General features: G+C 41.5%; 1 protein-coding gene and 1 long non-coding RNA gene across 2 annotated transcripts in view; one reads left to right on the top strand and one right to left on the bottom strand.

The window, feature by feature from the left end:
• Nucleotides 1–27,475, bottom strand: part of Ppm1h (protein phosphatase, Mg2+/Mn2+ dependent 1H) — a 193,920-nt gene that overhangs the window by 58,544 nt on the left and 107,901 nt on the right. Inside the window, exon 5 of the mRNA XM_048360422.1 lies at nt 8,541–8,625. Within this exon, the coding sequence (XP_048216379.1) occupies nt 8,541–8,625 (85 nt within the window). The remainder of the gene's footprint in view (nt 1–8,540; nt 8,626–27,475) is intronic.
• LOC125361841 lies at nt 6,051–27,120 on the top strand. The gene is made up of 4 exons (XR_007213002.1): nt 6,051–6,061; nt 9,627–9,631; nt 18,829–18,834; nt 26,105–27,120. It is a non-coding gene; the product is annotated as an uncharacterized LOC125361841 (long non-coding RNA).

The following is a 27,475-nucleotide window of genomic DNA, read 5'->3' as shown; positions in this document are numbered from 1 at the left end:
CCTCTACTTGGAGCTTACACAGCAGAGGGAGAAATGGAGGAAGGCTTACAGGCAAAATGAGGAGATAGAGCCAGGGACTAAGGGATGAATGATGGGACACTCCTAGGGGTGAAGGGTGGTGGATATCAGACAGAATCTGCAGAGGATTTTTAAGAGCTGGTGTTGGGAGATACCTAAGAGCTGCCTCCAGGAGAGAATGGTGTGGGCAAGGAAATGGCAGAAGTGTGGCTACCTGTAGGATGCTATCAGGGATGCTTACGCAAAGGGTAGTTTGTGATTCAATAGCAGATCTATACAGTTATATAAAGCAAAAGTACTTTTAAAAAAAATCTGCTCAGTGAAATATAATACATATGGTAAAGTACTTGTATAATATATGTCTGGGCTGATGGATTTTCACAGACTGAACATACTATGTAGCTAGCACTTAGATTAACCAAAATATTTCTAGCACCTTGGATCACCCCCTCCCTGCCTGTCAGGACTCCATCTAAATCACCACTATTCCAGTAAAGGGGAGCATATTCCAAAGTATTCTAGATTGGCTTGGCCTATTTTTGTACTTCAACTGGAATTTGGAAGGATGCCTGGGCGGGGGGGCGGGGGTTGAGTCTGTGAGATTCACCCATGTCATGTATAGTCACAACTTTTCCATTCTTGGTATTACACGGTAGTTCATGCTGATACTGTGCCGCCATTTACCTGCTCATGCTACTCTCTAAGTTACCTGTTTGGGCTACTACAATCAGTGCTGTTATGCTCGTTCCAGTCTTTTCATGAAGGTTTCTACCCAGCTCTGCTAGGCAGATATCTGGGAGTGCAACTGCTGGGGCATAGCATATTCTGCTCCAGAATGGACTGCCAAATCCTTCCCAAAGGAGTTGCTTCAGTTTCCACTCCTATCAGCAGAATATAGAAAGTCACAATACTTAAGTTAAATTTGAGGGCAGATTCCATGGCAGGCGATCTTTTGTAAAGCCCTCTACAACTTTTCTGATTCATTTAAAATGTGGACTTCTGAGTATTTGAGAGGAAGTTATCAGAATGAAGACTTTTGGTGTCTAATGCAAATTTTCTTTCACTGAGTAATCTTTCGTGTGCGCGCGCGTGTGTGTGTGTCCTTACAGGGGGAAAAGTCTCATTGGATTGTATGAGGAGGATTGGAAGCTGTACAATTTAAGATGATTTATCATGATAGAAAATCTAAGGTCAGAATGAAATGGAATTAATAATGTCAGCCAAAGCCACTAGTGCTCACTAATGGTCATGCTAACTCAGAAGGGTCTTCGGGAACCAAGGCTGGCTGCTTAATTCACTGTACAGAAATAGACTATTTTGGGGTTTAGGTTAAAAATTGAAGGAAAAAAAGGAAAATGGCTGGGTCCTTAATATGTATTGGTTGGATTCTTTTATGAAGGAAAAAACCCTATGATTTTCTCTTAAAAAAAAATCTCAAAGTAACAAGCACCAAGTTTGTATGCATAAGGTTACTACAGAACTGAATACTGATATAGTTGTGCCTGATTTATGTTTCAAAGTGCATGTCTATATTTCTGTGTGGTCATTGGAATCTATTGTATGAAAAATGCCATAACAGCTTTATAGATTGTCAGTGTTTAATTAGAAAATAAGAAACTGACATACAATTTTACAAGACAGCAATAAATGAGGAAGGGGACTGGAATTGGAATGGATTTATTTTTTCATGATTCAGATGTTCTCCTAGGCACAAAGTGGAGAGCAGTTTCTTTGTGACAAAAGCCAGGGTGGCTGGGTTTAATCATTGTTGTGGAAGTGCAGTGGGACAGCATGGTGGCGAGCCGGTCATTGTAACTTAGAAGTACCCTTGAACCTCCCTGGTAAATAAAGATTCCTGTCTTGAAAGGTTGGGGCTTAAGAAATCCTTAAACTCTAAACTTTACACTTTAAATGCCCAAAGCATGAAAAAGCTGGGCGAGCCAAGAGGTACAATACTGTCTACTTGAAGCCTTTCCAAGCCCAGCCAGGGAGATGACAAACAGAACCAGGCTCTGCACAGAGCCAGGACGAGTTCCAAGGACACCACAAGAAAGCACCTCAGATAATGTCACTCTTGTGTGTATCAGATGTGTGTATGAAACCCACTTTCATCTCATCTGTACATTGCCCTTGATGAAAACCAGCTGCAAACTTGGGTTATTCTGCAAGGACAGAAGTATATTATTTGAAAGTTTGATGATACCAGCACATCTTAATGTAATCAAATCAGAGTGTATAAGTATGTCTGGGCAGAGTAGAGGGAAAGCCATACGTCTCACACCTTAAGACTATCAAGATCCCTCAAGGGAGCTCCATTTCTGGCTATCACCTGAAGTAAAGGTAGGGGCAATTTCCTCCAAGGCACTGAATCAGAGCAGTCAGTTCTGCTGAGGAACACCTACAAATCAGATCCCTTCCCTTCTAGCTCAGTCTTGACCCCATCAAAATGCTTTCTGTAGTTTGGTGTACTCCTAATATATTTTATTTCAATCACTATGGAAACATTAAAAAAAACTCAGCTATAGAAGAGCATAGAAAGCAAAGCTTATTCATGCCTGTAGAATCATTGGCTCTCTCTGGTTGCTGGGACAGAAGTATAGGGCCTTGATCCCCACCATTACACAACTGCCATATTCTGTGTGAATGTGTCAACTCCACAGCCTGCTTAATTAATCACCCTGCCTGAGAATCTATGGAGCAAAGTTCGCATTACCTAAGAGCTGCAAGCGTGAAGGGCCCTCCGAGGTCAGGACGCAAGACCAAACAAAATGAATGTGCCTGCCACATCCGTCATTGGGCAACTTGCTTCCAGTTCTATAATTCCTGAATGTCCAGACTATGCATATCAAGAACATTACTTTCTGATGCAGATAAAAAAATGGTTCCTGTAGAAAGGACTCTGACTATTTTCTCCACCCCAAATCCCATTATCCACTTCCACAAGTCAGACAGCCTTGGGACTGCAGACATCTGCTCAAAACAAGTGGCAAGGGACCTAGAAATTTTAATGATTGTAACATAAATGTTTCTTCACACACTATAACCATAAAATGTGCTCTGACCTAAGACTAGGGAATGCATTGTTGATTTTCCAGCAATGTGCTAACTGAGTGAAATCACAAAAGGGAACAGGATACTACAATTATCATTGCACTACACTTTGACAATTAGTTCCAGGAATAGATGCTCAAAAGAATGAGCAACAGAAGTGGATGCATTTAAAAGCATAAGATAACATACTTTAGATGATCCTTGGCTTTACCATGGTTGGACATAATGGTCTTTACAAGAGCATGAAGGCGTAGCCATACAACCATACTGTTTTCACATTTAGTAAGTATGCAATATACTACTGAGATAGTCAACATTTTGTCATAAAGTCAGTTTTGCATTGGATGATTTTGCTCAGTTATAGGCTAATATAGGTGTTCTGAGCATTTTTAAATTAGGCAAGGCTAAGCTATGATGTTTGGTAAGTTTGGTGTGCTAAATAGATTTCTGACTTAAGCTATTTTCAATAATTGATGGGCTAACAGGTACATAACCACAGTGTAAGTTGAGGAACATATGTGTTTCATATTGCCATAGGATTTTCATTTCCATTTCAAAATATGCTATGCATATCTCAAGGGAAATATTACTTTTGTTTAATTCAAGAGAAAAGGTGTTTGGGAGATGGTGTATGAGGGGACTGGGGTCACACAGCTCATGATGAGGAGAAGTAGAGAAAACCATAGTATTCTATGGTTTTTCTTTCATAGTTGAAACTAGTTTCATGATTTTTCACCAGAAATGGAATTCTCACAAATATTGTTTTTTACCTTAAGATTATTTTATGCTGGGCTTGGAATATGGCCTAGTGGTAGAGTGTTTGTCTAGCATGTATGAACCCCTGGGTTCAATTCCTCAGTACCACATAAACAGAAGAAACCAGAAGTGGTGCTATGGCTCAAGTGGTAGGGTGCTAGCCTTGAGCAAAAGAAGCACAGGGACAGAGCTCAGGTCCTGAACTCAAGGCCCAGGACTGGCCAAAAAAAAAAAAAAGAATATTTATGCTATAATTTTCTCAAATACTTGTGTCAGACATTCATATCAAGTAATTATTATCACTGCATCTGGTCATTTCAAAATACCATTCTTAGATTCCTGAAGAAATAAGAAGTTGGACAATTAAGGCAATTTTACCCCTAATGTGTGAGTGAAATGTTTTAGTAATGAACTTGAGAAACCTATGGGATTTAGAGTAAAAATCAAAGAAAATATAGACAGTGTTCTTCAAATTTATTCTAACATTAAGCTCTGTCGGCTAATAGTATCCACACTGAATGCTTGAGACTCTAAAACATGTTTTGATATAAAAACATTGAAATTGGCTCAGAAATAAATGATCTTGTAGAAAGGATTTTGTGAGAAACAGAATATTTGTATACTCTCAAGTTTCATATATTAAAGCTAAATCTCTAATGTGATGGCACTGGGATGTGAGAGGCCTTGGGGAGATGATTAGGTCATAAGGATATCAATACAAACCATACAGTTCTCATGAGTGGGATTTTAGTACCCTTGGAAAGAGGCTCGAGAGAGCCTCTTTGTCTCTTTGGAAAGGAAAAGATGGTTGTCTGTGTGCCAAGACTAGATGATGAATAGGTCCATGTCATTTTCTTGAACTACTCAGTCTCCAGATCTGTAAAAAGTTTCTCTTGTTCATAAGCCACCCATTTGGTAGTATTTTGTTATAGCAGCCCAAACAGTGCAAGACTCATTTGAATGGCCAAGACTTCAATGCATCAATGGCTAAAAAACTGTGTGCCACAAAATAATTCTGCACGTTATTGCATTTAAGTCCTACAAAGTCTTCCAAGGTTTTCTGCCGGCTAGGTTCTCCTCCCCTGGCGCAGGGATGCTAGGCTTACTCTCTTATCTGCGCTTCCTTTCTCACCCTCTCCCCTGGTCGCCCGACCAGCAGGCAAGGCCAGGGTGGAGTGGGGGGCTAGGGAAGGCCTCAGGTGCATGTGTCCGAAGGAGATCCCCTCTCCTCCCTCCTTACCCACGAAGGAAGCCAGGCGGAGGCCAAGTCTCAGAGACAGCTTCAAGAGCAAATCTGATTTAATAGGGGAGTGGCTAATAGTTAATATAGTAATGCTGATGAGAAAAGGGGTGATAGACCAGGAGCTGGCGATAGGCTGGCGAGCTTGTCTTAAGACCCCCTCATGGGCTAACGTCACCCCCTTAGCGCCACCCCTGGGCAAAGCCCGGGAAATGGGGAGCACATGTGCTAGCTGGAGAGAAGTTGGGGGGCTGGTCGCAAAGCCAGCCCTTCTGGTTCCAGACCCAGAAAGGTGTGGCCTGCACTGTCCCAGGGCTGGGGGAAGGGCAGCATCTCTGGATAGCTTTCCTTGCCCTTCCCCCCCTCAAGGCCAAAGATGAATCCCCAACAGTTTTCTATCTCCCCAACTCATGACTAGGGATCAGTGAAGTACCTTGTGGAAATTATAGAGTTTTGTGATAAAGCTGATATTTATCTTCTTCTAGACATCCCAAATTATCTTTCTAATCTGCAAGGAATCTGGGTAATTTTTAACATTTCCATTCCTTCTTAAAAATGAGCTTCCTATGTTCACTCTTATAATAAAGATTATTGCAAAATAACGAGCACAAAGGGCTGGGAATGAGGTTTCATAGTAGAATGTTTGCATAACATGTATGAGGCCCTGGGTAAATGTCCTCAGTACCACATGAACAAAAATAGTTAATCAAATCTGTACTATCTTGTAATAGCTTAAAAAATAAAGAGCATAGATTACTATTGTCTGTTATTATTGTCTCTAGATCCCTGAGGGAAGTGGACCCGTTTTTTGTTTTTGTTTATCTGGTCCTGGACCTTGAACTTGGGGCCTGGGAGCTGACTCTGGGCTTCTTTTGCTCAGGGTTAGAACTCTATCACCTGAGCCACAGTGCCACTTCCAGCTTGCTCTTTGATTAATTGGAGATAAGAGTCTCACAGACTTTACTGCTAGGGGTGGCTTTAAGCTGTGATCCTCAGGTCCTAGTAGCTAAGGTTACAAGCACAAGCCACTGGTGTTGGGTGGGGAGTGGTTTTTAGGAGTGGGTACTGGAGAGCCAAAGGACTCATGTGTAATGCTGTAATGTGCTTAGAGGGAAGGGTGGAGGTGAATACTATTTGGTATTGATTGTCAATCTTCCATTGAGTCAATAAATGCTGATTCCAAATCTCTGTGCCAGTGGCTGTGCTGGGTACTGGCTTTCTAAGGTGACTAAGGTAAGGGATATGCCTTTCATAACTTAATCCAGGGGTAGAACCAGAGATCCGGAAAACAATTAGCACATACAGTGAGAGCTGTGCCACAGGCCTCTAGATGTTGCTGTATGTACAAGCCCTCAGAACTGACCCCCTGGGAAGAGTTGGGTACCCTTCCCAGAGGAATGTTAGCTCTCCTGAGATCCCACAGGAGGAGGAGACCTTCCTGGCAGAGAATAGAAGTGCCACCTAGACAAACCATTATTTCCAAAGGCCTGGAAGTTAGAGTGCTTGTGACATGTCCTGGAAATACAAGGTAGCTATCAAGCGAAAGCATGGGATATGTATTGATACTGGTTGTGGTGTCAGGGAGATATTTTTGGAGATGTGAGCAGGATTTTGAGTGTGCCAAAAAGTGTGTCATGGGGCTGGGGATATAGCCTAGTGGCAAGAGTGCCTGCCTCGGTATACCCGAGGCCCTAGGTTCGATTCCCCAGCACCACATATACAGAAAACGGCCAGAAGCGGTGCTGTGGCTCAAGTGGCAGAGTGCTAGCCTTGAGCGGGAAGAAGCCAGGGACAGTGCTCAGGCCCTGAGTCCAAGGCCCAGGACTGGCCAAAAAAAAAAAAAAAAAAAAAAGTGTGTCATGAATTCTGTATGTTGTAGGAAGCCAAAGGATTTTAGGTAGAGCATGACAAGGTCCATGCTAACATCATTTGCAATGAGGGACGAGTTGAAGCCAGCCAAATGGCAGAGGTCAGCTGTGATGAAATCTACCTTTGCAACTCAAAGACCCTTGATGACCCTTCTGTCTATCTCTCCATTTTATAAGCAACAAACCAACATTTAGAAAGCTAAGAATCTTTCACAAAGCTATCTAACTTGGGAGTAACAGATCCATGTTCCAAAATAAAGATGTCTGTGGGCTACTGTAGAATCCTTTCCACCTGCCTAGATTCCCTACTAGTAGCTTTGAGCTTATTTGCTTGAAGACAACGCCACAAAGTTTAAGAAATAACAGCAGGTAAAGGTGAAGCTGTTTTTCACTGGTTTGGAAATCTTGTTGTCTTATATACCAGATGATAACAGAAACACAGCTTCATTATAAAATAGTGTCTCTGTGTGTGTGTGTGTGTGTGTGTGTGTGTGTGTTCATAAGCACACACACAGAGGAAAAGTACATGGTTACCTTCTAAATGAGCCAGAGTAATTCCCAACCATTTATACATACTGAAATTCAGAGCTATAAATAGCATTTGTTAACAGCACAGATAAATTCTTTCCTCACTAGGTAGGGAATAAAGAAATCGATTGGTAAGAAAGTACTTCCTACACTTTATCACGAGGTTAGTCTCCAGAGATGTTTGCCCCAAAGTAACTTGGGATGATTATCACAGTTTGCCCCCACCCTCATCCCTTTTTTTTGCCCATCTTAGGGCTTGAATTATGGGTCTTCTTTTGCTCAACGCTAGTGCTCTACCACATGAGCCACAGCACCACTTTTTTTTTTTCCTGAGCCATTTATTGGAGGAGGTAAGAGTCTCATGTGCTTTTCTGCCCGGGCTGGCTGTGGACCATAATCCTCAGATCTCAGCCTCCTGAATAGGAAGAATTACAGGTGTGAGCCACCAGCACCCACCTCCTACAGACCCTTTTAACTGACCCCCTAAGCTAACACTCTGCCCCTGCACAGTGAGAACAGGGAGGTTGAGTCTATTCTGTTTCCCAGCAATTTAAAGCTTCTGAGAAGCAAAGCTCCCTTAAAGTATCTCCCATCATTTTGCCCTAAAGCGAATGAACTTCAGAGCAAACTTATTTTCAGGGCAGAATCTGTAGTATCCCCAAAGGATTCTGAGCCTTTCAAATGACTCTGAGGTCATGGTATGTTGAGGGTGGTGGTGGTGGTGGTGGTGGTGGTGGTAGAGGGGGAGGAATCTCAGAGCTGTCATGAGGGCAGAGGATCCTCCCCGCAATGTGACCAGAGGTGACCCAGCGTGAATTAAAGTGAGTACCAGGCCTTCAGAACTTCATACATAGCCTTCAGAATGGCAGATACCAAACCATTCAAATCAGCAGAGCACATTATGCTTTCAACTGATTGCATATGGGAGAGAATCAGACACAGTAATAAATCGACAGAGGAGGAGTGTGTCGTCACACAAGGAGCCAGTATGTGTGATGCAGAAGGTCTGTATGGGGGAGTTAATAACATATGTCCTTCGACTGCTGTGGGCCTGTTCCTCCCAGGCACCTGATTCTTACCAGGTACTGAAGTCGCTGACGCTCAGTCTCAGGGGTGAATTCCGAAGACATGGGGATGATCTCTCCATTTCTGATGATTATGGCCCTGCAAGGGTAAAAATGCAATCTCATAATTTCTCTGACATTATGAGAACCATATTTTGGTTCAGAACATACACAAGTACCAGGAGATGTGTTTTCTTGCCACCTTCATGGCAGAGTTCATAGTTGCCCACTCCGGATATTATATGTGTGATTTTATGCTACTTTAGGTGTTCTACATTCTAATTAGCTTATGATAACCTCACTTTTTCTGCTAGCTGGAACCACTGTATTAAAGCCCCAGCAAGAAGCATACTACTCAGTATATAACACATGCTCAGTAATTAAGTGGATAAAGGAATGGATAATACAACTGAGGCTTGCTCCATTCAAGGATTAGCCAATAGAACCTTCTGTGGTCATGGTAATGTTCTTATCTGTGCAGTCTAATATGGTAGCCATTAGCCACAGATACTAAGCATTTGAACTGTGGTTAAGACAGTAAAGAAGTAAACTTATAATGTTATTTAATTAAGCTTTAGGCATCCCATCAGCTAATGTTTAGTGAAGTGGACAATACCACTCCAGACCTTTGTTACTCAAAGGATCTGTAGCCCAGCAACACTGGCCTTATTTGGGAATTGGGAAGAAATACAGAATCTCAGATTCTATCCCAGACTTACTGTATCAAAACCTCCACTGTAGTGAGATTTCCCTAGGCAATTCATCAGCATGTTAGAATCTGAGGTCATTTGGCCTAGACTTTCGAGTTTCTAGGGCAAATCTTGAGTCCAGAAAAAGCCACTCACTCTCATCCCATTTTAAGGCTCAGAAAATTCAGATACTCTAAAAAAATGTGTCCAAGAGCTATTGCCGACTTAGGGACTTTAGAGACAGCAGAGTTCCCCAAAGACATTTCTTGATGCCTGAAAGAGGCTGTCAGACCAATAGTTGTGCAACAGCCTTTCCTGGGGTTAATGGTAGCAGTGACTTCTGTCTTCATACCTTCTAATTCTGAAGTGGTTTCCAATGACTACTTTCTAGCCGTCTATTGATTGGTTAGAGCAGAAGTGTGACAAATAGAAGTCGCTTTGGGAATTGCATTTTATATGAACCTAGCAATTCCCTGGTTCCAGGAGCCAGAGTTCTGAGCTCTGTCACACTTCTCAGCAAGGCATGGGAAATACCTTTGATGAGCTCAGCTCTAGGGGTTACATGGTAGATTCTAGGGGATGCTGTTTCTTTGTGCTAGAAACTCCCAGGGTGCTCTTCCTTGCCAGCAGGAGAAGGTGTTCCTGACTTGGAAACAATTTTTATAAAGGGCTACAGCTATTAGCCCTATCAACTCCTTGCCACCAGTGCCCAGTTGCTGCCATCACACGAACTGGTAGAGGGATAGAGATAGAGTGGGACATGACAATAAAAATGGGGGGGGGGTCTTTAAAGAATTTATGGCTCCAGAAGACAAAAGAGTAAGAAATGACAAAAATTAGGGGAACTATTCTAGGAAAAAGAGGATTCTTGCTGTAAAACTCTGGTTGATCTTTCTGGATTTAACCTTACTCTTGCTGCTCCTTTTATTCGACTTCTCCTTTCCAATGGCCAATCTACTGCTGTGAGTCAGCTTGAAATGTTCTCCATTGTCCTTCTGGTGACCTTCATGCTCCTTCTCTGTGACCTCATAGGGTCCCACACCTAGCTATATCACTGACCTTACAAGTCCTGCCTGCAATTGTTGGCTTCCATGGCTGTCTAACTACCCTAAGGAAATTTTCCTAGTAGGAAATTTGAGTATTTGAGTCTCCAGTGCTCAGTGCCTGGCATGTGTCAAGCAACAGCAATTTTTGAGGAATAAGTGAGTACATGGATGAAGAGTGAGCTGGACTTGGGTGGATGAACAGAAGTATTTAAACACGAAGGCCATAAGCAAGACTTCTTAGCAGCAGCTTTATTAATTCTACATAGTCCAGGCTCAAAAACTTATATATTGTTTTTTTTTTTTTTTTTTTTTTTTTCCAGTCCTGGGCCTTGGACTCAGGGCCTGAGCACTATCTCTGGCTTCTTGCTCAAGGCCAGCACTCTGCCACTTGAGCCACAATGCCACTTCTGGACATTTTCTATATATGTGGTGCTGGCGAATTGAACCCAGGGCTTCATGTATAGGAGGCAAGCACTCTTGCTACTAGGCCATATTCCCAGCCCCCACTTATATGCTTTTTCATTGGTTTGGCCTCAGAGTATGTCATCGCTGAGGAGTGACATGAAGGACAAGGATAAAGGAGGCAGGGCTGTTCTCCTTAGAGCTGAGAGAGGGAAAACACAGCAAGGGCAGCAGCCACCATCACACTAACTTTGTTTCCAGATTTTAAACTCACCCATCAAGTGGTTGTATTTAATTCTAATATAACTTTAGGCACAATTCTTGATTATTGTCTTAGATAGAAAATTATACCAAATCTATCTATGCTCAGAGAACTCTTCACTTTTGTTTGAACTACTAAGTTCTTCCTTTTTGAGACAACCAGGGATTAAAAATGACAGCGTGGCTGCCAACGTGACCAGTCCCTCCACTCTTCCTATGTGATTCTTGACTTTCTTTTGATCTTTCTCTCTTTCATCCCTCTGATCTTGGGATCAATTTGTCAGAGTGCCTGTCTCCAATCATGAGTTGGGCAATAAGAGAAAAGGGGGCTTCAAAGGGAACATAGGACATATAAAGAAGGCTGACAAAAATCCTACTCAACAACTAATCAACTACAGGACTCCCTTTAGAGCTACATGTTCTCATCAGAGACTTTTGCACTTGACATTTGCATTATTTTACAAGATGCTTGTCCTAAAGTAAGTGGAAACCAAAACAAAAGTAATGGCAGCCCTGGGGGTCAAAGTTAAACTGGGGACAGCTTCAACCTGACTTCCAAGAGCCTCAGGCCTGGATCTCTAGATGTTACTGTGGAGAGAATCTGGATGGCATTCCATTCACATATCCAGGGTTTAGAGAGAATTTGAATGGCAATCGCATATTCGTGGTTTAGATTAAATGAGGCAGTTTCTAGGAGCTGGCAACCACCTGACTCTACAGAGGGGATGATTTCTAAGCATATCCCCCAATCTTTTTCTGTATTTTTTAAAAAATGTCAGTTGTGGGGCTCTGGGCCTGGCACTGTTCCTGAGCTCTTCAGCTTAAGGCAAGCTCTCTACCACTTGAGCCACGTGTCACTTCCAGTTTTCTGGCGGTTAATTGGAGATAAGAGTCTCATAGACTTTCCTTCCCAGGGTTGGCTTTGAACCGTGATCCTCTGATCTGAGTCTCTTGAGTAGCTAGGATTACAGGCATGAGCCACCAGCACCCAGCTATATCCCCCAATCGTATGTTAATCTTTCATCATAGAGACCACAATTGAAATCACTACTTTCATTTTAATTCTTGAATAGAAAATGGGGCATTATTGATAACATGGCAAATTATAAGGCTTAATGTGTTCTTATGAGTCAAGTGGGAAGATGAGAGAATATGAAATAAAGGTATGACTAGGGTTTGGAATTCAGGGTGCCCTGCTTTTGCAAGAGAGGTGCTCTATCACTTGAGTAACATCCCAAGCCCCTTGCTTTAGTTTTTAGTTTTTGTTTTAGTTTTCATAGAATCTCTCATTTTTGCTCAGGTCTGGCCTCAGACTAAGATTTTCTTATCTATTCTTCCCATGTAGCTGAGACTGCAGGCACATATTACTGGAATAAGTCATCCCTGGCTTAAAGATAATTATCTGAAATAGGTAATTATATCAAAACCTATCTATGCACAAAGAAACATTGATTTGAGTTTGGTTCACTGTTCTAACTGACCATTTGTATGATGGGAGCTTAACAATATTATAACCATGTTTGAATGAATAGCAATAGAGGCATGGAGGTGGGAGAGATGGTTCATTTTCTTTATATACTTTTGTGCTATTTGGTTGTAATGGGAAATGTGTTTTGGTTTTTTTTTTTTTGGTACATTTTGAAGAGAAATCTTTGGATTTAACCACATATTCCCTAGAGTCCTCCTGAGCATGGACACATGTTTGAACATGAAGGTGTTCAACATCTTCATGAATCCAGGTGCCCCTGACCCCAGTCTATAAATTCTACCCAGTGAACAAGTCCTGTCTTCAACATTATTACTTGGGCTTCAGCATAACTAAGGAAGTGAAGAATCAATATAACTGAAAAGCCAGCAGCTAAATTTTGCTATAAAAATGTGAGCTGATTAGGCCTGAAAATGTCTGTACTTTTCTCCATCACTGCATTTTTAGAGGGTACCAATAAAAGTACATTCAGAGCTGCCAATAAAGCTTAAAATAAAAAAGTACTAAAATCACTTCTGAGAGATGAACTGGGTGATAAAGAGCTCACCAACTCCTGTTGTTGATAGTCATCTTTCAGTCATCTCAGCCAACAGAGGAGTTCTGCAGGTGCAATGTCCCCCTAGCCTAGGCATTTGCAGCTGTTCTGATGGAACCATTTCTCTTAAGAGATAAGGACTGGTTTTCAGCTATGCCTATAGGCACTGATAGTATAGACACAGGGAAGCTTTTATGTCTGTTCAATGAATGCCACTGACATAAGAAAAAACAATCCCATTTTCAACTAAGTTGTGGTCTTTATTATCCGTGGCTATGTACTGCCAGATTATACTACCGGGAGTAAACCTGGTGGGAAATGTCCTTGCTGGGAGGTAGCAAATGGCCAGTTACAAGACGGCATCTCTCGTTCCAGGGTGAGCAAAATTCAACAGACTGTTGCTCTCTATATCTATAGTTGATTATAAACAGCAAATATTCAAAAGAAAAAGCATTTTTATTCAACATGTATGTTTTTATTTCGTTATTATTTTCTAAATAATGGAAGGGTGCAGAATGTCTGGCCTACAGGCCATATAAGGCCCTCAAAATCACTTGGTATGTGATGGAACAGACATGTATTCTTCTCGTATGCTTTTATTGGCTGCCTGCCACCATCTGGTGTAAGGATAATTTTGTATGGCCCACAAATGATGTTATAAATATCCAAATGGCCCTTAGAAGAAAAGATAGGTTCTCCAGCCCTGCAACTCTATAACAATGACATGACACATCCATTATATTAAGTGTGAGAAATAATGCAGCGATAACTTAAATGTTCATGGGAGGATGTGTGGAGGTTATATGCAAATACTATGCTATTTCATATACAGGATTTGAGCAGCCTTACATTTGGGTATCCTGGTGGGTGGTGTGCTAGAGTGAATTCCTGTGGGTGCTGAGGCATGAGTCTATTCTGGGATGTGGGGTGTGTGTGTGTGTGTGTGTGTGTGTGTGTGTGTGTAGAGAGAGAGAGAGAGATATGAAAGGGAGGGGGGAGAGAGAAGACTACTCTCCTCAAGAGAGTCACTATCAAAAGAGCTGCTCCCACTTTAGGGTGCTTTTAGGTTTGAACAGTGGCTTATTCTGGCCCCTTCATTTCTAAACATCACAAAAATAATATATTACCTCAGTAAAGAAAAGCTCAGATTCAAGGAAAAAAGGAGCAAATTTAATGTTGAGGGGGATGAAGCTTAGAGAATCTAGAAAGCAAATGTACCTTCTTGAAGCATGTTCTTTCTGTGGCCCTCAGGAAGCCTAACAGTCCTTTCCCTGCCTGGTTCCTGTGCACATTCAAGAGTAAAAACCTTTTGTCTTGCTGGGGACCAGTGGCTCATGCCTGTAATCCTGGCAACTCGGAAGACTGAGATTTGAGGATTGCAATTGGAAGCTAGCCCTGGCAGTAAAGTCCATGAGAGTCTTACCTCCAATAAACTACCCCCTAAAAAGCCAGAAGTGGAGCTGTGGCTCAAGTTGTAGAGCACTAGCCTTGAACAAAAAGAAGCTCAGGGACAGCTCCTGGGCCCCAAGTTCAAGACCCAGGACTGGCACAAAAAAAGGAAGGAAGGAAGGAAGGAAGAAAGGAAGGAAGGAAGGAAGGAAGGAAGGAAGGAAGGAAGGAAGGAAGGAAGGAAGGAAGGAAGGAAGGAGAAACCTTTTGTCTTAACTCTAACAAAATCTCCAAGTTCAGCCAAATGATTTTGAAGATAAGTGCCATGAACACACAGCATGGGATAATTGATAAATACATTCCTTTTCAGCCTCAAAGGCTTTGTTCAAGTGCACATGGAATGGAGAAGGGGGAGAGGAAGATGAAAAGAAAGAGGGAAGGAGAAAAGAAAAAGACACACACAAACACACACACACACGAGACAGAGACATAAAGGCAGAATTTCTCTGTAGCGCAGGAATGGGAAAGGAAGTGGAAAGGACTTCAAAATGGAAATGAGAAAGGAACTCAAAAAATCTGCGGGATCCAAGAAACAGGTAATGCTGTTTACAAGTCCAGCTGCCGTGGAGTAAAAGGACAAAGCACAGGGATCAGCTCACACTGGAAGCCTGAGTCCAAGTTATTTCATTTGGTTTCGTTTAAATTTCTTCCTCCTGCAGCATGAGACCTTTCTGGGCAGCAAAGCCAAGTGTTTTAAAGGCTGCTATTAGAGTCCTGGTGGGGCAGAACTTCAATACCATCTCTAAATACTGAGCAATGTACATCACATTTATAATGACAATAAAAATTTAAAAATCTACTGAGCAATCAGCTAAACCTGAAGTGCAAACTGCACCCACCTGTGTAGTTTACTTGTGTGCCCCTGTAACACATACATGTGTGAGGGAAGAAAATTCTGCAGTATGTCTTCCCTTGGGCATAATGTATTAATGATAGACTAGGGGTAAAATCTAATCAAGTCCTCTTCTAATCAAGTTCTCTTCTAGCTCAGGAAATTCATGGATTTGGAGGAAATCCACATATATGTTGGAAATTGGTGATAATGAGGCTCTTGGTTGTGAGGGAAATGACACTGGCCAGGGAGGCAGAATTTCTCAGTGCTTGTTTTGTTTTGGGCTGGTGTTGAACCCTGAGCTTTGGTGTTACTTTTCAGCTCTATAGGAAGAAAGGGTAGGACCAGATGATTTCCTAGGTACTTTTCAGATCTGAGCTGAAATGCTTCTGAAAGAAAGCCTTAAACACCCGTGTGGTGGGTGAACTACTACTATAGTTTTATTACTTTTCTTCTCAGGAGGTGGTCATCACCACAATTTAGATGCTAATAAATAAAACCCCACACAAAAGCACCAGGATGGGAGAAGTCAGCCGGCCTTAGTGCTTGTCTTAAATCAAAAAGGACAAGGAACTCATTATTGAGCAAGGCCCCCAATGTAATTTCTCTGTTGTCACCAGTCCCCTGGGAACACCAGAGCAGCAAACAAAAGGCATCTTCCTTACTGTTAAGAGTATTCATGGGATGGCCTGATTCCATTACACACTTTTTCAGCTGAAAGTGATTTGAAACGCAACATTAAACTGCACATTTCCAGAAGGGAAGAGAAAAATCTGGTACAAGGTGACAAAGAGAAGCCATTTGGAAAACTCTTTTTGACAGTGTGTATCAATTCCAAGGTATGAGGGGAGGCATCTATTCTGTCTAGAAGCATCAGACCTTGCAGATTCTGCTCAGATGCAGCAGAAGCATCAGTCTCCTTCAAAAATATCAGAGATGTGTTGCTGGGAAAGAAAGCAGGACAGCTGACAGAACAAGCCAGAGTTACCACTGGCAGAGGAGAGTCTCGGCTGCAGATGCTAATTAGAAGTGTCAGACAAAAAGAGTTAAAGGGAAAAAACAATACCACGAACTGGAAATTAGTTTGGAGGTGTTCCTAGTCATTCCATGTTCAGAATGGCTACCAAAGAAGTTTGCAATACAATTATTTGTTTAAAAAGATCTCACATACACAATAGAGCTCCTCAGCAAAAATGCTCACAGAGGAGGAAATTCAGATGTTCAGGTAGCAGCAAAAATAACTGACCACTCATAAAGCAATCACGGAGTCAAATGTTCCTTGCCTTCCTCACAGCCAGCCCAGTCTGTATTCATACCACCCAGAATAATTTCTCAATGTCATAATTCAGCCACTTTCTCCAAACATCTTGCTATACCAGCAACATGAAAGCACCAGCACAAAAATTTCCAGACCAGGTAAAAGCCACATAGCCATTAAGAATTTCAAAGTGTTTATTATTCCTAAAACAGAAAGAAACAGTCAAAGCTCCATTTGTAAATTAATAGTAGGGCGGTTTGTTGTCTTTGAAATATAGCCCACCTACCATAAAATTCACCCTTTTATTTTTATATCTTAGTCATTTTCAGTACATTCCCAAGGTTGAACAATCATCACCATTATTTAATTGTAAGACTTAAAAAAAATCTCAAAAAAACCCCTATTCCCTCCACCCATTAAAAGTTACTCTTCTTTTCTCCCACTGCAAGCTCTGGCAGCCACTAATCTACTTTCTGTTGCTAGGCAATAATCTGTGCTCAACATTCAATATCATGGAATCATATATCATCAATGGAATCATATGGGTTCATTCACTAAGTTTGTTTTTATATTGATATTGTGGCATGCACCAAAGCTTCAGCCCTTCCTGTGGCTGAATAATTTGCATTGTATAAATTTGCCACATTTTGTTCATTTATTTATTATCTGATGATAGCTTAGGTCCTTCCTTCCTTCCTTCTTTCCTTCCTTCCTTCCTTCCTTCCTTCCTTCCTTCCTTCCTTCCTTCCTTCCTTCCTTCCTTCCTTTCTTCCTCCCTCCCTTCCTTCCATTACAAGTGATGCTATGAATATTTGTGTATAAGTGTATGTGTAGATACGTTTTCAATTCCTTTGTGCACATGCCTAGGAGTGAACTGCTGATTCATATGGTAACTCTGCATTTAACCTTCTGAGAAACTACCAACTTGTTGCCAAAGGAGATATACCCCTTTAGGATTTTATGTTCCCAATGGATGGGTTTTTACACTTTCTCTTAAGGGACTACAGAACTCAAACTAAATTTACTTCTAAAATGAAAATCTCACAGTGATTTCTTTCTTGGCAATGTTTTAAAACCACCTTGCTGGAAAAGTTGTGGCTGTTTGGTTAGATTTCAAAGGATATATTGGACAATTAATGGGTCACTCTTCATTTGCATAAAAAAGCACACATTCAGTTCATCTCAAGTGCAGGGTCAATGCCCAAAAGACCTCATAGTTTCTCAGTGCAAATTTGCACAACCACTCCTTACTTTCCAAAGAAATAGCATTTTTTTTCCCCTCATGGCAAGTAGTCAGGCTGGAGGTATCCAAAAAATACTTGGTTTTCTTTCTACCAAAGTCACTTTTGAAGTAGTATGGTCTTTCTCCCCCCCCCCCCACTCCCCCACCTACTGCATCTCTGTCTCCTCCTCTTCCTCTTCCTCATTAGCTGATGACACAACAGCTCACTGTTTCTGTGCCAAAGCAGGTAGGACATGCAGAGTCTAGAAAGCAACCTCTGTACTAATGCTGTGCCTTCATCACACCACTGTCAGATTTGTGTCCAATTCTGAGTCTTTACTTTAAACAGGCAATGTAGTGTGAACAACTAAACTAGGAGAAAGCAAAATCAATTCAAGGGAGCCAGAAAATAGATGTTCTCAAGGTGGATAAAGCAAATGTGGCATTCCTCCCCACCCCCTGAAAAAAAGAACCAGGAGTGATTGGATCACATTTTTCACACATGTGAAAGTTTGGTTTGAAGAATAATGGCTGATCAGCCCTTCATGCTCAGAGGGAAACAAACATGAGGAAATTCTACTTAAATCAAATCAGTAAGGTTCTACAGCAGGAAATGGGAAAATAATTTCTTGATCTTCACATTATACAGCTGACAGAATGGCCATGGCTCTCTATCCCTGGAATTCACAAAGACATGATGAATCTTTGCCTGTGTTCATCTGCCAAGAATTTGAAGCGTCCTTCACTGCTGTTTATGATACTATAAATCAAGAATTACATCTGCTGTGTGAAGGCAAAACTGGATCCATGAACAAGCAGATATGGTCTATATAATGGCTGGAGAATGTCTTGCAACCTACACTGTGAAAATAGACATCCTCTGTTGCTACCCGTTGCTCTGTTGAAAAGTGGAAGTGTATACCATCTGGTAGACTTGTCTGTGTCCCACAATTAGGCTACGTAGATGAAATGTTGCTTCCAACTTCTATGACTTGTATCTCTCTGCCTGGAGATAGTGACCCTATATTAGTTCCTTACACAGCAAAGGCCTCAGATGTCCATCTCTCCTCTACTGAATGTAAGCCATTAAGCTTATGTGGCTTAAGAACTGACTATACTCTAGTAGGAAGTAATCAAGGAGTCCAAAATCTGCTTCATGCTATGAACTATACTTGAGTGAGTTAGCCACTCTTGAGACTCCATTTCCCCAACTTGACACATGGACAATGTCATTCTCAGATTGGGTACATGTGCAAAAGGACTTTTAAGTATTGCTTATTGGTGAGGCTGAATGAATTATCAAAAGGAACCCATATATATATAGAAATCAATGTAGAATAATCAATTTTTTGGGCTATTGTTATTTTGCACACAATGATACCTATCAACAAATGAGATTCCAAGCAACTACATGAAAGAAAAAACGAAGTGTGTTTAGTGACTTTGCATAGGCTTTTAATAATAAAATGGTATGCTGATATCCACTGTTGTTTTCTTTCTGTTGCTGAGATCTACAGGGCTATAAAAGAGAAAGGAGATGAACAGAAGAGCATAGGGATAACACTGCATTTCTCAGTCAGTATTGCTAGCTGGGTGCTGGTGGCTCATTCCCATAGTCCTGAGTGTACTCAGTTCTGAGTTCAAGCCCTAGTACCAGCTCTCTCTCTCTCTCTCTCTCTCTCTCTCTCTCTCTCTCTCTCTCTCTCATATACACGTACACACAATGGGTTTGAAATGTTCATACAACTAAAGATTTCAATTCAAGACAATTGAAATTTGCCTTTGGCTCTGGCTGTGGAAAAAGTACAGGTGGGCTCTATAAGGCAGGGTGGGGTGCAGAGACATTGGGTCTGAGCTTTATCCCACACAGGGCAGTTCAGTCTAAGTGGTGCTATCTATGACTAGAGAAATCACAAGAAGAGGGCCAGAGACACCCCCCCTCCCCAATGAGGGGCAGAAGTCCCTCATCTACTATAAGGACGAGAAGGCCAATGGAGGATTACAATGGGTGTCTTTTTTGATAGCTGGGACTCCAGAGTGGAAGAATAAGTCTTCGTCTTGGGTGGTGGTAATATAATGTTTTCTTTTTTTAATCATGTTTATTTGTAAGTTTAAAATTGCACACGAATAACATATACTGCTTATGTAACAATAAACATATTTTTAAACAAAAGTTTCATGATGTAAGTTTGTATATACAAAATAAATTCCTGAGGGGAGTCATCATCAACAAAGAGGAAGATCATGGGGAGCTATGGTCATGATCGATGGCAGGTATTGACAGGAAACATAAGGAAGAAGCAGGAGGTGGGGCAAATCAGGATGGGCAGCTGAATCTTGAAGTTACTAACTGAATGGAAGAAGAGATGATGGGACATAAAAGGAAAAAGCTGTGTGCTGGGCTGGAGTGTAGCTCAATGGTACAATGTTTGCCAAGATACACAAGTCTTGGGGTTCCATCTCAGCCCCACAAAAATAAACAAACAAAACAAATTAGAAAATTTTAAAAAACAATTAAAAACAAACTGTCAGAGCCATATGCTACAAGCTGCAGAGAATAGAGGAAGCCAGAAACCAGGATTTTAAACCAGGAACCAATTAAACTCTGATGTCAGCAAAGATTTAACTCAAAGGAAAGTATCTCCAAAGAAAGGCTCAAAGAGAAAAATCATTCAGAGTTCACAAGGGATACTCAATGTTCTGACTGGTCCAGGTAGAAAAGGAGATTGGTAGAGGTTGGATAGCTAGAAAAAAACCTTAAGGGTTAAGTTCTATAAAAAGAACAAAAGAACTGTGGCATATCCAGGGCTAACTGTTCTGGGGAGATGCCATAGACAGATGGCTTTTTTTTTGGGGGGGGGGGTGAGTTGTGGGGCTTGAACTCAGTGCCTGGGCACTGTCCCCGAGATTTTGCACTCAAGGCTACCACTCTACCACCACTTTGAACCACAATGTTACTTCTGGTTTTCTGGTGGTTAATTGGAGATAAGAGTCTCATAGATTTTCCTGCCTGGGCTAGCTTTGAACCATGATCCTCAGACCTCAGCCTCCTGAGTAGCTAGGATTGCAGGCCACCAGCAATCAGCAACAATAGATGGCTTTTTAATCCCTATATTTCTTCATGCTTCCTCATGATCTTGGTAATGTTGGGTTGTGAATATGAATTGTTTGTATGGGGACAGTAGAAAGAAGGAAAACATCAATAAAATTAAAAGCATAACTTTTGATAAGATAATCATTTCCTGTTTTTCTAGTTTTAGTTATGCCCAAATTACAAGCCTAGTTTCCATTCCCTTTTCAACACAAGAATGGACAGAAAATACTTATGTGCAGGCATGTCTGAAAAAATCATCTTCAGGTGCATAAAAAAATCTTAAGCTGGGCTGGGGATATAGCCTAGTGGCAAGAGTGCCTGCCTCGGATACACGAGGCCCTAGGTTCGATTCCCCAGCACCACATACACAGAAAACGGCCAGAAGCGGCGCTGTGGCTCAAGTGGCAGAGTGCTAGCCTTGAGCGGGAAGAAGCCAGGGACAGTGCTCAGGCCCTGAGTCCAAGGCCCAGGACTGGCCAAAAAAAAACAAACAAACAAACAAAAAAATCTTAAGCTCTGGACAACTAGTTACTTAAGGATTAAGATCTCCCTCAAACTAAAATAAAAAACAAACTCACCCTACGAAACTCTGTTTCACAGGAAGAGAGGAAAATGAGGAAAGATGTAAATTTACTGTAAGAAAATACATTCTAGTAATTCCACCAGAACTATGTTATCAAAAATTCATAGATTCATTGATTTCAAATGCTTCTCTGAGGGCGGGGGCGAAGTTCAAGTTGCAAGTATGTCTTGGTAACTACATTATCTGTGGAACTTCCATAATTCCCTCCAGAAAATGCTTAGGAGAAGCACTAGCCCTCAAGTGCTGTTTCCGGTATCCTGATTTCTATAGATGTATTCACATTCACAATTCAAATGTTTAGCATCTGTCATTAAGGTACAAACTGAACAGATCAAGAGGCTATTAGAACACAGTTAACCTATTCCCATTAGAGGGTCTCACTCACAACTACCTCTCAAAGGAGAGAAAAGCCAACTTTCCATGTGCAAACCTTTCTAGCCTTGGCCTAGGACAATTTAGAAGATTTGTGAAGTACAGAGGTTTGTGAAAAGTACAGAGAACATCAACAGAGACATTTTGTAATTGAAAACATGATTTTCTGTTTAATAATCAAATTGTAGTACTCAAAAGCTATGTACTTCAAATGACCCCAGAATCCTAAAATATCCCAACTACAATCAAATCCTTCAATCACAGATGAAACAGTTAACCCTTTCTCATATTTAGTTGAAATCATTCAGAATCTTTCATTGCACTTGTGAGGTCTCTATCATGGGAATCAGTGTCTTCATTTGGTTTCCACATGAATAACACTCGAAGCCATAAAGTCTTTGAAGGGGATCTATTTTTGCCTCTAGGTCTGGTGGCCTCAAAGTTCACAGGAATCTCACAGATGCAAACTATCTGAGCATGATTCATCTATGCCTACAGCCTTCTTGCCTAAGGGAGGTCCCAACATGTGTGGGATTGCTGTGTTTACAATGCTTATGGGTTTATTTGTAGCTGAGTGTTTTCACAAGTCTGAAGGACTGAAAGGAGATTTACAATGCACATTTACAGAGAACTAAGATGAAGCTCAGCTCCTTAATCAAACCATTGTTTGATTGCACTGTGGCTGACAGATAAATGTTTTGCCAAAGCTCCAAACTTCTAATCTTTCTACCAACACCACAGCAACTGTCTCATCACCACACTAGCTATATTTTATTTAAATCTTTAAAGTGTGGCAAAGAAGTGTGCATGTGCATGTCACACCTTTGGACTACATGACAGAGAAAGTGGTTTCTCTTCACCCTGACATACAGTGTAAGGCCACTTCTCAGAAGACCTTCTAAAATTATTTTTTCCTACAAAAGAGAATGAACTGGTCAGACAACCTAAATTAGTCCTGAAACCCAGATTGAATATTATTTTCTACCATAGAACAGTCACACTGTGTTCTATAAAACTTTTTACTACTCATGGTCCTCTGCCCCAAAAATCTTGTTTATTTTTTATTTATACACAGTACAAACACCATTGGTTACAAGATTTTCAAGTTGAAAGAGTAGAAATAACACCTAAAGGAGAATAAAAGCCAGGCTCATGCCTATAATTTGAACTACTTTGGAGGTTGAGATCTGAGGATTGCAATTTGTAGCCATCCCAGACAGGAAAGACCATTATACTCTTATTTCCAATTAACCAGCAAAAAGTTGGAAGTGGATGTGTGGCTCAAAGGGTGGAGTTCCAACCTTGAGTGAAAAAGCTAAGGGAAAGCACCCAGGGTCTGAGTTCAGATACTCTGCCCCCTCCCAGAGAGAGAGAGAGAGAGAGAGAGAGAGAGAGAGAGAGAGAGAGAGAGAGAGAGAGAGAGAATAAAGTCTACTCCATTTAGGCTCATTGATGGCTAAGAAATAACAGCTTACAGTATTGTAGGAAAACTAAATAAGGAGCCCAGATCTCAAAGAAGGCAATAAACAATTTATGCCATTTAAAAGCTCCTAAGGATGTCAAACCTAAGAAAAGCAAGGGAATAGAAGTTTATACTCATGATTTAGAATCACTAAGAACGGCTTATTTTCTCAGCCAGACTGAGAAATACAAATATCACATGTTCTCTTTCACATGTAGAAACTAAACAACAACAACAAAACCCTGCTAACATCAAAACACCAAGTGAAGACACATCTCTTGTGCTTTTTACTTTTTCCAGACAGAGCACTGAGAACCCCCAAAGACAACCATTTTACCTGAGCATTTTATGAAAGTTTGGAGACTAAGTCCTAAGGAGAAGACGTGCTAAGTATACTGTCTCCATAGGCCATGCACTCTTGGGCATGCTCTGCCTTGATTAGTAGCTGTGGGTAACGGTAAAGCAAAAAAGCTGCAAGGCTTACAGATGAAAAGTGACCTCTGCAGGCTGGTGTGAAATAATGGGCATGGCTTCTGGCATGGGTATCTCTACCCTCAGGATCTAGCCTGTACCCAGAGACCACAGGCAAGCAGAGCCACCCCACATGGGCCCAGCTGGCCACCCCATTCTGCAGCTCTTGTCTTGACAGCATTGCCCTGCTGCATTCTGACAACTTGGAGTCATCATTTCAGAGAATCCAATCAAGTATCAAACATGGCTTCTACCTGACCCTGTTTGTGTATGGCTTTTCAGAGAGCTTCCTGTCTCATTCAAGTGATTAGATAGATGTATGCACAAGTCCATGATGGGGCCATGTGATGGAGACAGCTTTAGAGGTGTTCACCCAGAGAGAATCAGTGAGGGCTGCCAGACTTAGAGGAGTAACAGGGGCCTTCTAGTAAGACACTGGAGCTAGACTCCTTTGGGGGAATCTTACATGATCATTCCTCCCTCTAATTTTCTGTTTGGTAATGTCCTAATTTCATTAACATAAAGGTGAATATATATATATATGCATACATACATACATATGTATATATTACTCTGTATGAAGAAGTATCTTAAAGTCATTAAATAATTTGCTAGAAGTCTCCAAGCAAGATAGAGAAGCAGGTCTACTTGGGCTTCAATACATTATCACCTCCTAAATTAGTCAGGGCTGCATTTAGGTCTGTAAATCCTAAGATATGACTGGTTGGAGTTGGTTGCATCAGGGTTGGTGGAGAGCGGACCCTTCCTCTTGTCACCTGTACCCATCAGCCACTGCACAGCATGTGATAAATAATGCCCTGCATTAGTTCAGAGCTGAGCACACATTCAGGCAGAGTGAAGTGCATGAATGGAAGCAGTGTCAGGAGCAGTGGTTCTGCTTTACATGTGGAGGTTGCTTTCAGAGGGGAGACTAAATTGTTCACCACTTGACACAGATGATGAAAGTACAACATAAATTGCTACCACCTCTTGCCAGTCCTTAGTTCATTCATCCTCAGCATCTCTGCTCTTCATGGATAATTAGAGAGAATACTTGTCAAATACAGAAACTTAAAATCACTAATGTGACTCCAAAACCTATTGCTGATCATTAAACATTTACTAGAGGTGCATAATGAGGTGGTGGTAAATGACATTTCTTCACAGAGAGTCTTCAGCTTAGACATTTTATTAGCTCAATTGTTTCATTTCAGGGATAAAGAAACTAAGGTATGGAACAACAGTGAGTTTTGGCCAAATCAAAAACAATCATTCACCTTCACCTTAGGCCCTTTATACTCTATTCTGTGCTTCCTTTCCTATAAGAGCTGTTACTTCTCCCCTATAATCCCAGTTGGTTTTGGACAAGTAAGTGGGCAAGAAGTGTAGCTTCAGTGGCAGTGTGCCAATCTATCCAAACATAAGATCCTTCACTTCAGTACCACACACACAAAAAAATAGAACCTCCAAACTAAAAGACAAAACAAAAAATCCCCCAAACCAAAACCAAAAATAATCAAGTGTAGCTTGGAAAGTGCCAGAGAGGCAGCCCATGAACGCACTCTTTCTGGGAAAGCCACAGTGGGACTCAGGCCTCTGTTCTTGCTTCAATCTAACAGTTACCTTTTCTCTTGTCTGCTTCTGTCTGTCCCATGTCAGTGGTGACCATATACTCTCCTCAGGTCCTTTGTAAAACCCAATGCAGTTTCACTCACCTCAAATCAATTACAGCACAACATAAAATGGAAAGTTCCAGCGATAAATGGTTCATTTTAAGCAACTTCAATTATAGTACTATATATAATTATAGTAGTTTCATCATTATTTTAATCATTTCCTATGCCTCCATTCTAAGTCACACTTTTACCATAGATATGATGTATAGACAAAGCACAATCATCTATGGGGCTCAGTACTATCCTGAGCTTCAGACATCTATGGGGAATTACGGAATATTTCCCTGGCAGATAAGTAGCATTGCTTTTGTAATACTCAGAGTGTTGAACTCTGGTGAATTTCCACCCAGACAATTACCAGGGACAAAAATAGTGAAATGAGAACAAATGGGAGTGACCCAGAAGAAAAGAGAGAGCACACCCACAGAGACCATTCACTCTAGGGCGGGCATGTTGAAGCATTGTCTGGGGACACTGAAGTCCCCTAGCTTATGTCCTAGATCGCTGAGAGGGGAACATATGCTGGAAATCTAGGTATGCCCTAAATTAGCAAGTGGAGACCATGGCTGCAACTACAAGACAGAGCCAAACCACCAATATGAAGCAAATTTGTCTCAAATGTTGGGTAACAGCTATACTGAACAAAAACATTCTGTGCATATGGGGGGCTCAGACACCAACAGAGTTTGAAAATTTTAATAATTCAAACAGACACAAATTAAATCCAGGTGATCTGGTGAGACCCAGTAATACTACATTTTTACTGAACAAATTAAGACTTTGACAACCTTTCTTCCCCCACCCCCCCCCCTCCTTGTTTTCTTTCTTTTGGGAAACACTTGGGTACTTTGTGTTAGGTACTGCAGTCAGCTAGAGATCCAGAAAGCAGCTGTCATTGCTGCACAGAAGCCCATAATCTCAGAAGAAGCCAGGGTGTGTCCATGAAGGTGGGCAGGAAGCTCCACTCAAGAGAGCTGCATGGTACAGTACTGCAAAACCAAAAATCACTGGTAGGAGATCCACGTGGAAAGATGTAGGGCATGGGGAGGTCGAATGTGGGACGATTTCTCAGTGTGTAAGGAGCTGGACAAATGTCTATATACAGGCTCACTGAGGAAGGGCAGATGGCTTGGGCTAGAGGACTCTGGAGAGTTGGGGCTCGCCCAGTTGGGAGAACCCCACAGGTTATTTATAGAGTTCAGATGAGCTTAGTAGTTTTGAAGGGCTTTGAAAGGGCAGAGGGGTTATCTTTGTTGAATGTTATGCTTGTTGTAGGTGGAAACTGGACTGGTATCAGACAATGCAGAAATAGGGAAAGTGAGCCTCTATTAAAGGTTTCTGAGAGATGTGTAGATACCTCACGGAAAGTGGTGTGATGGAGATAAGTAAAAACACTGCATTTCAGATGAATTTTGAGTCAGAATTGATAGGATGTGCGTTGCAATGGAATGTTAGAAGCTGGAATGGTGGTAAAGGTGACGTTATTGGTATCTCCATTCCATATGTTGGGACAGAAAGGAGTATTTCTCTACAATTGGCTATTTCTGTCATATTAGTAGTGACGTTCCTACACTAAGGGCACATATTTTCCCAGGGTCCTTTAAAGACCACTGAAAAGCCTGCAGTGGTATGAACATTGTTGTGGTCTTTTCAAGCAGAAATACCATTTCTAAGCAACTTCTAGAAGGGACTAAGCAGAGCTGAGCTGGCTTCCAGAAAATCTTTGAGCAAAGATAATTATGAGAATTGATTCTTGCTACAAATGAGCTTAGAGAGAGAGAGAAAAACAGAGGAGAGAGAGGGAGGGAAGGAGAGAGAGACAGAGAGGGGGGAGGGAGGGAAGGAGAGGGGACTAATTATGTTGTAAGAGGAAATGTGAAGCAATAGCAGAGAGAAAGCAAACCTGGGGCCCTTAGCACATGGAATGGCATGAGTAAACAGGAATCTGTTTGGGATGAGATGGGGAAACAGAAAAGACCTCAAGGACGAAGTGATGCTTAAGTCAGCTCTTCTAGAAGACATACCAGAGTATGATTGATAGAGGAAGAAAGAAGTGTGTCAGCTGGATGTGGAAGCATGTTATAATGTAAGAAGCAGGGGTTTAGTCGGGGG

Source organism: Perognathus longimembris, chromosome 1, assembly GCF_023159225.1.
Source record: "Perognathus longimembris pacificus isolate PPM17 chromosome 1, ASM2315922v1, whole genome shotgun sequence".
Lineage (NCBI taxonomy): Eukaryota > Metazoa > Chordata > Mammalia > Rodentia > Heteromyidae > Perognathus > Perognathus longimembris.
This window is presented reverse-complemented; position numbering and strand designations above follow the sequence as displayed.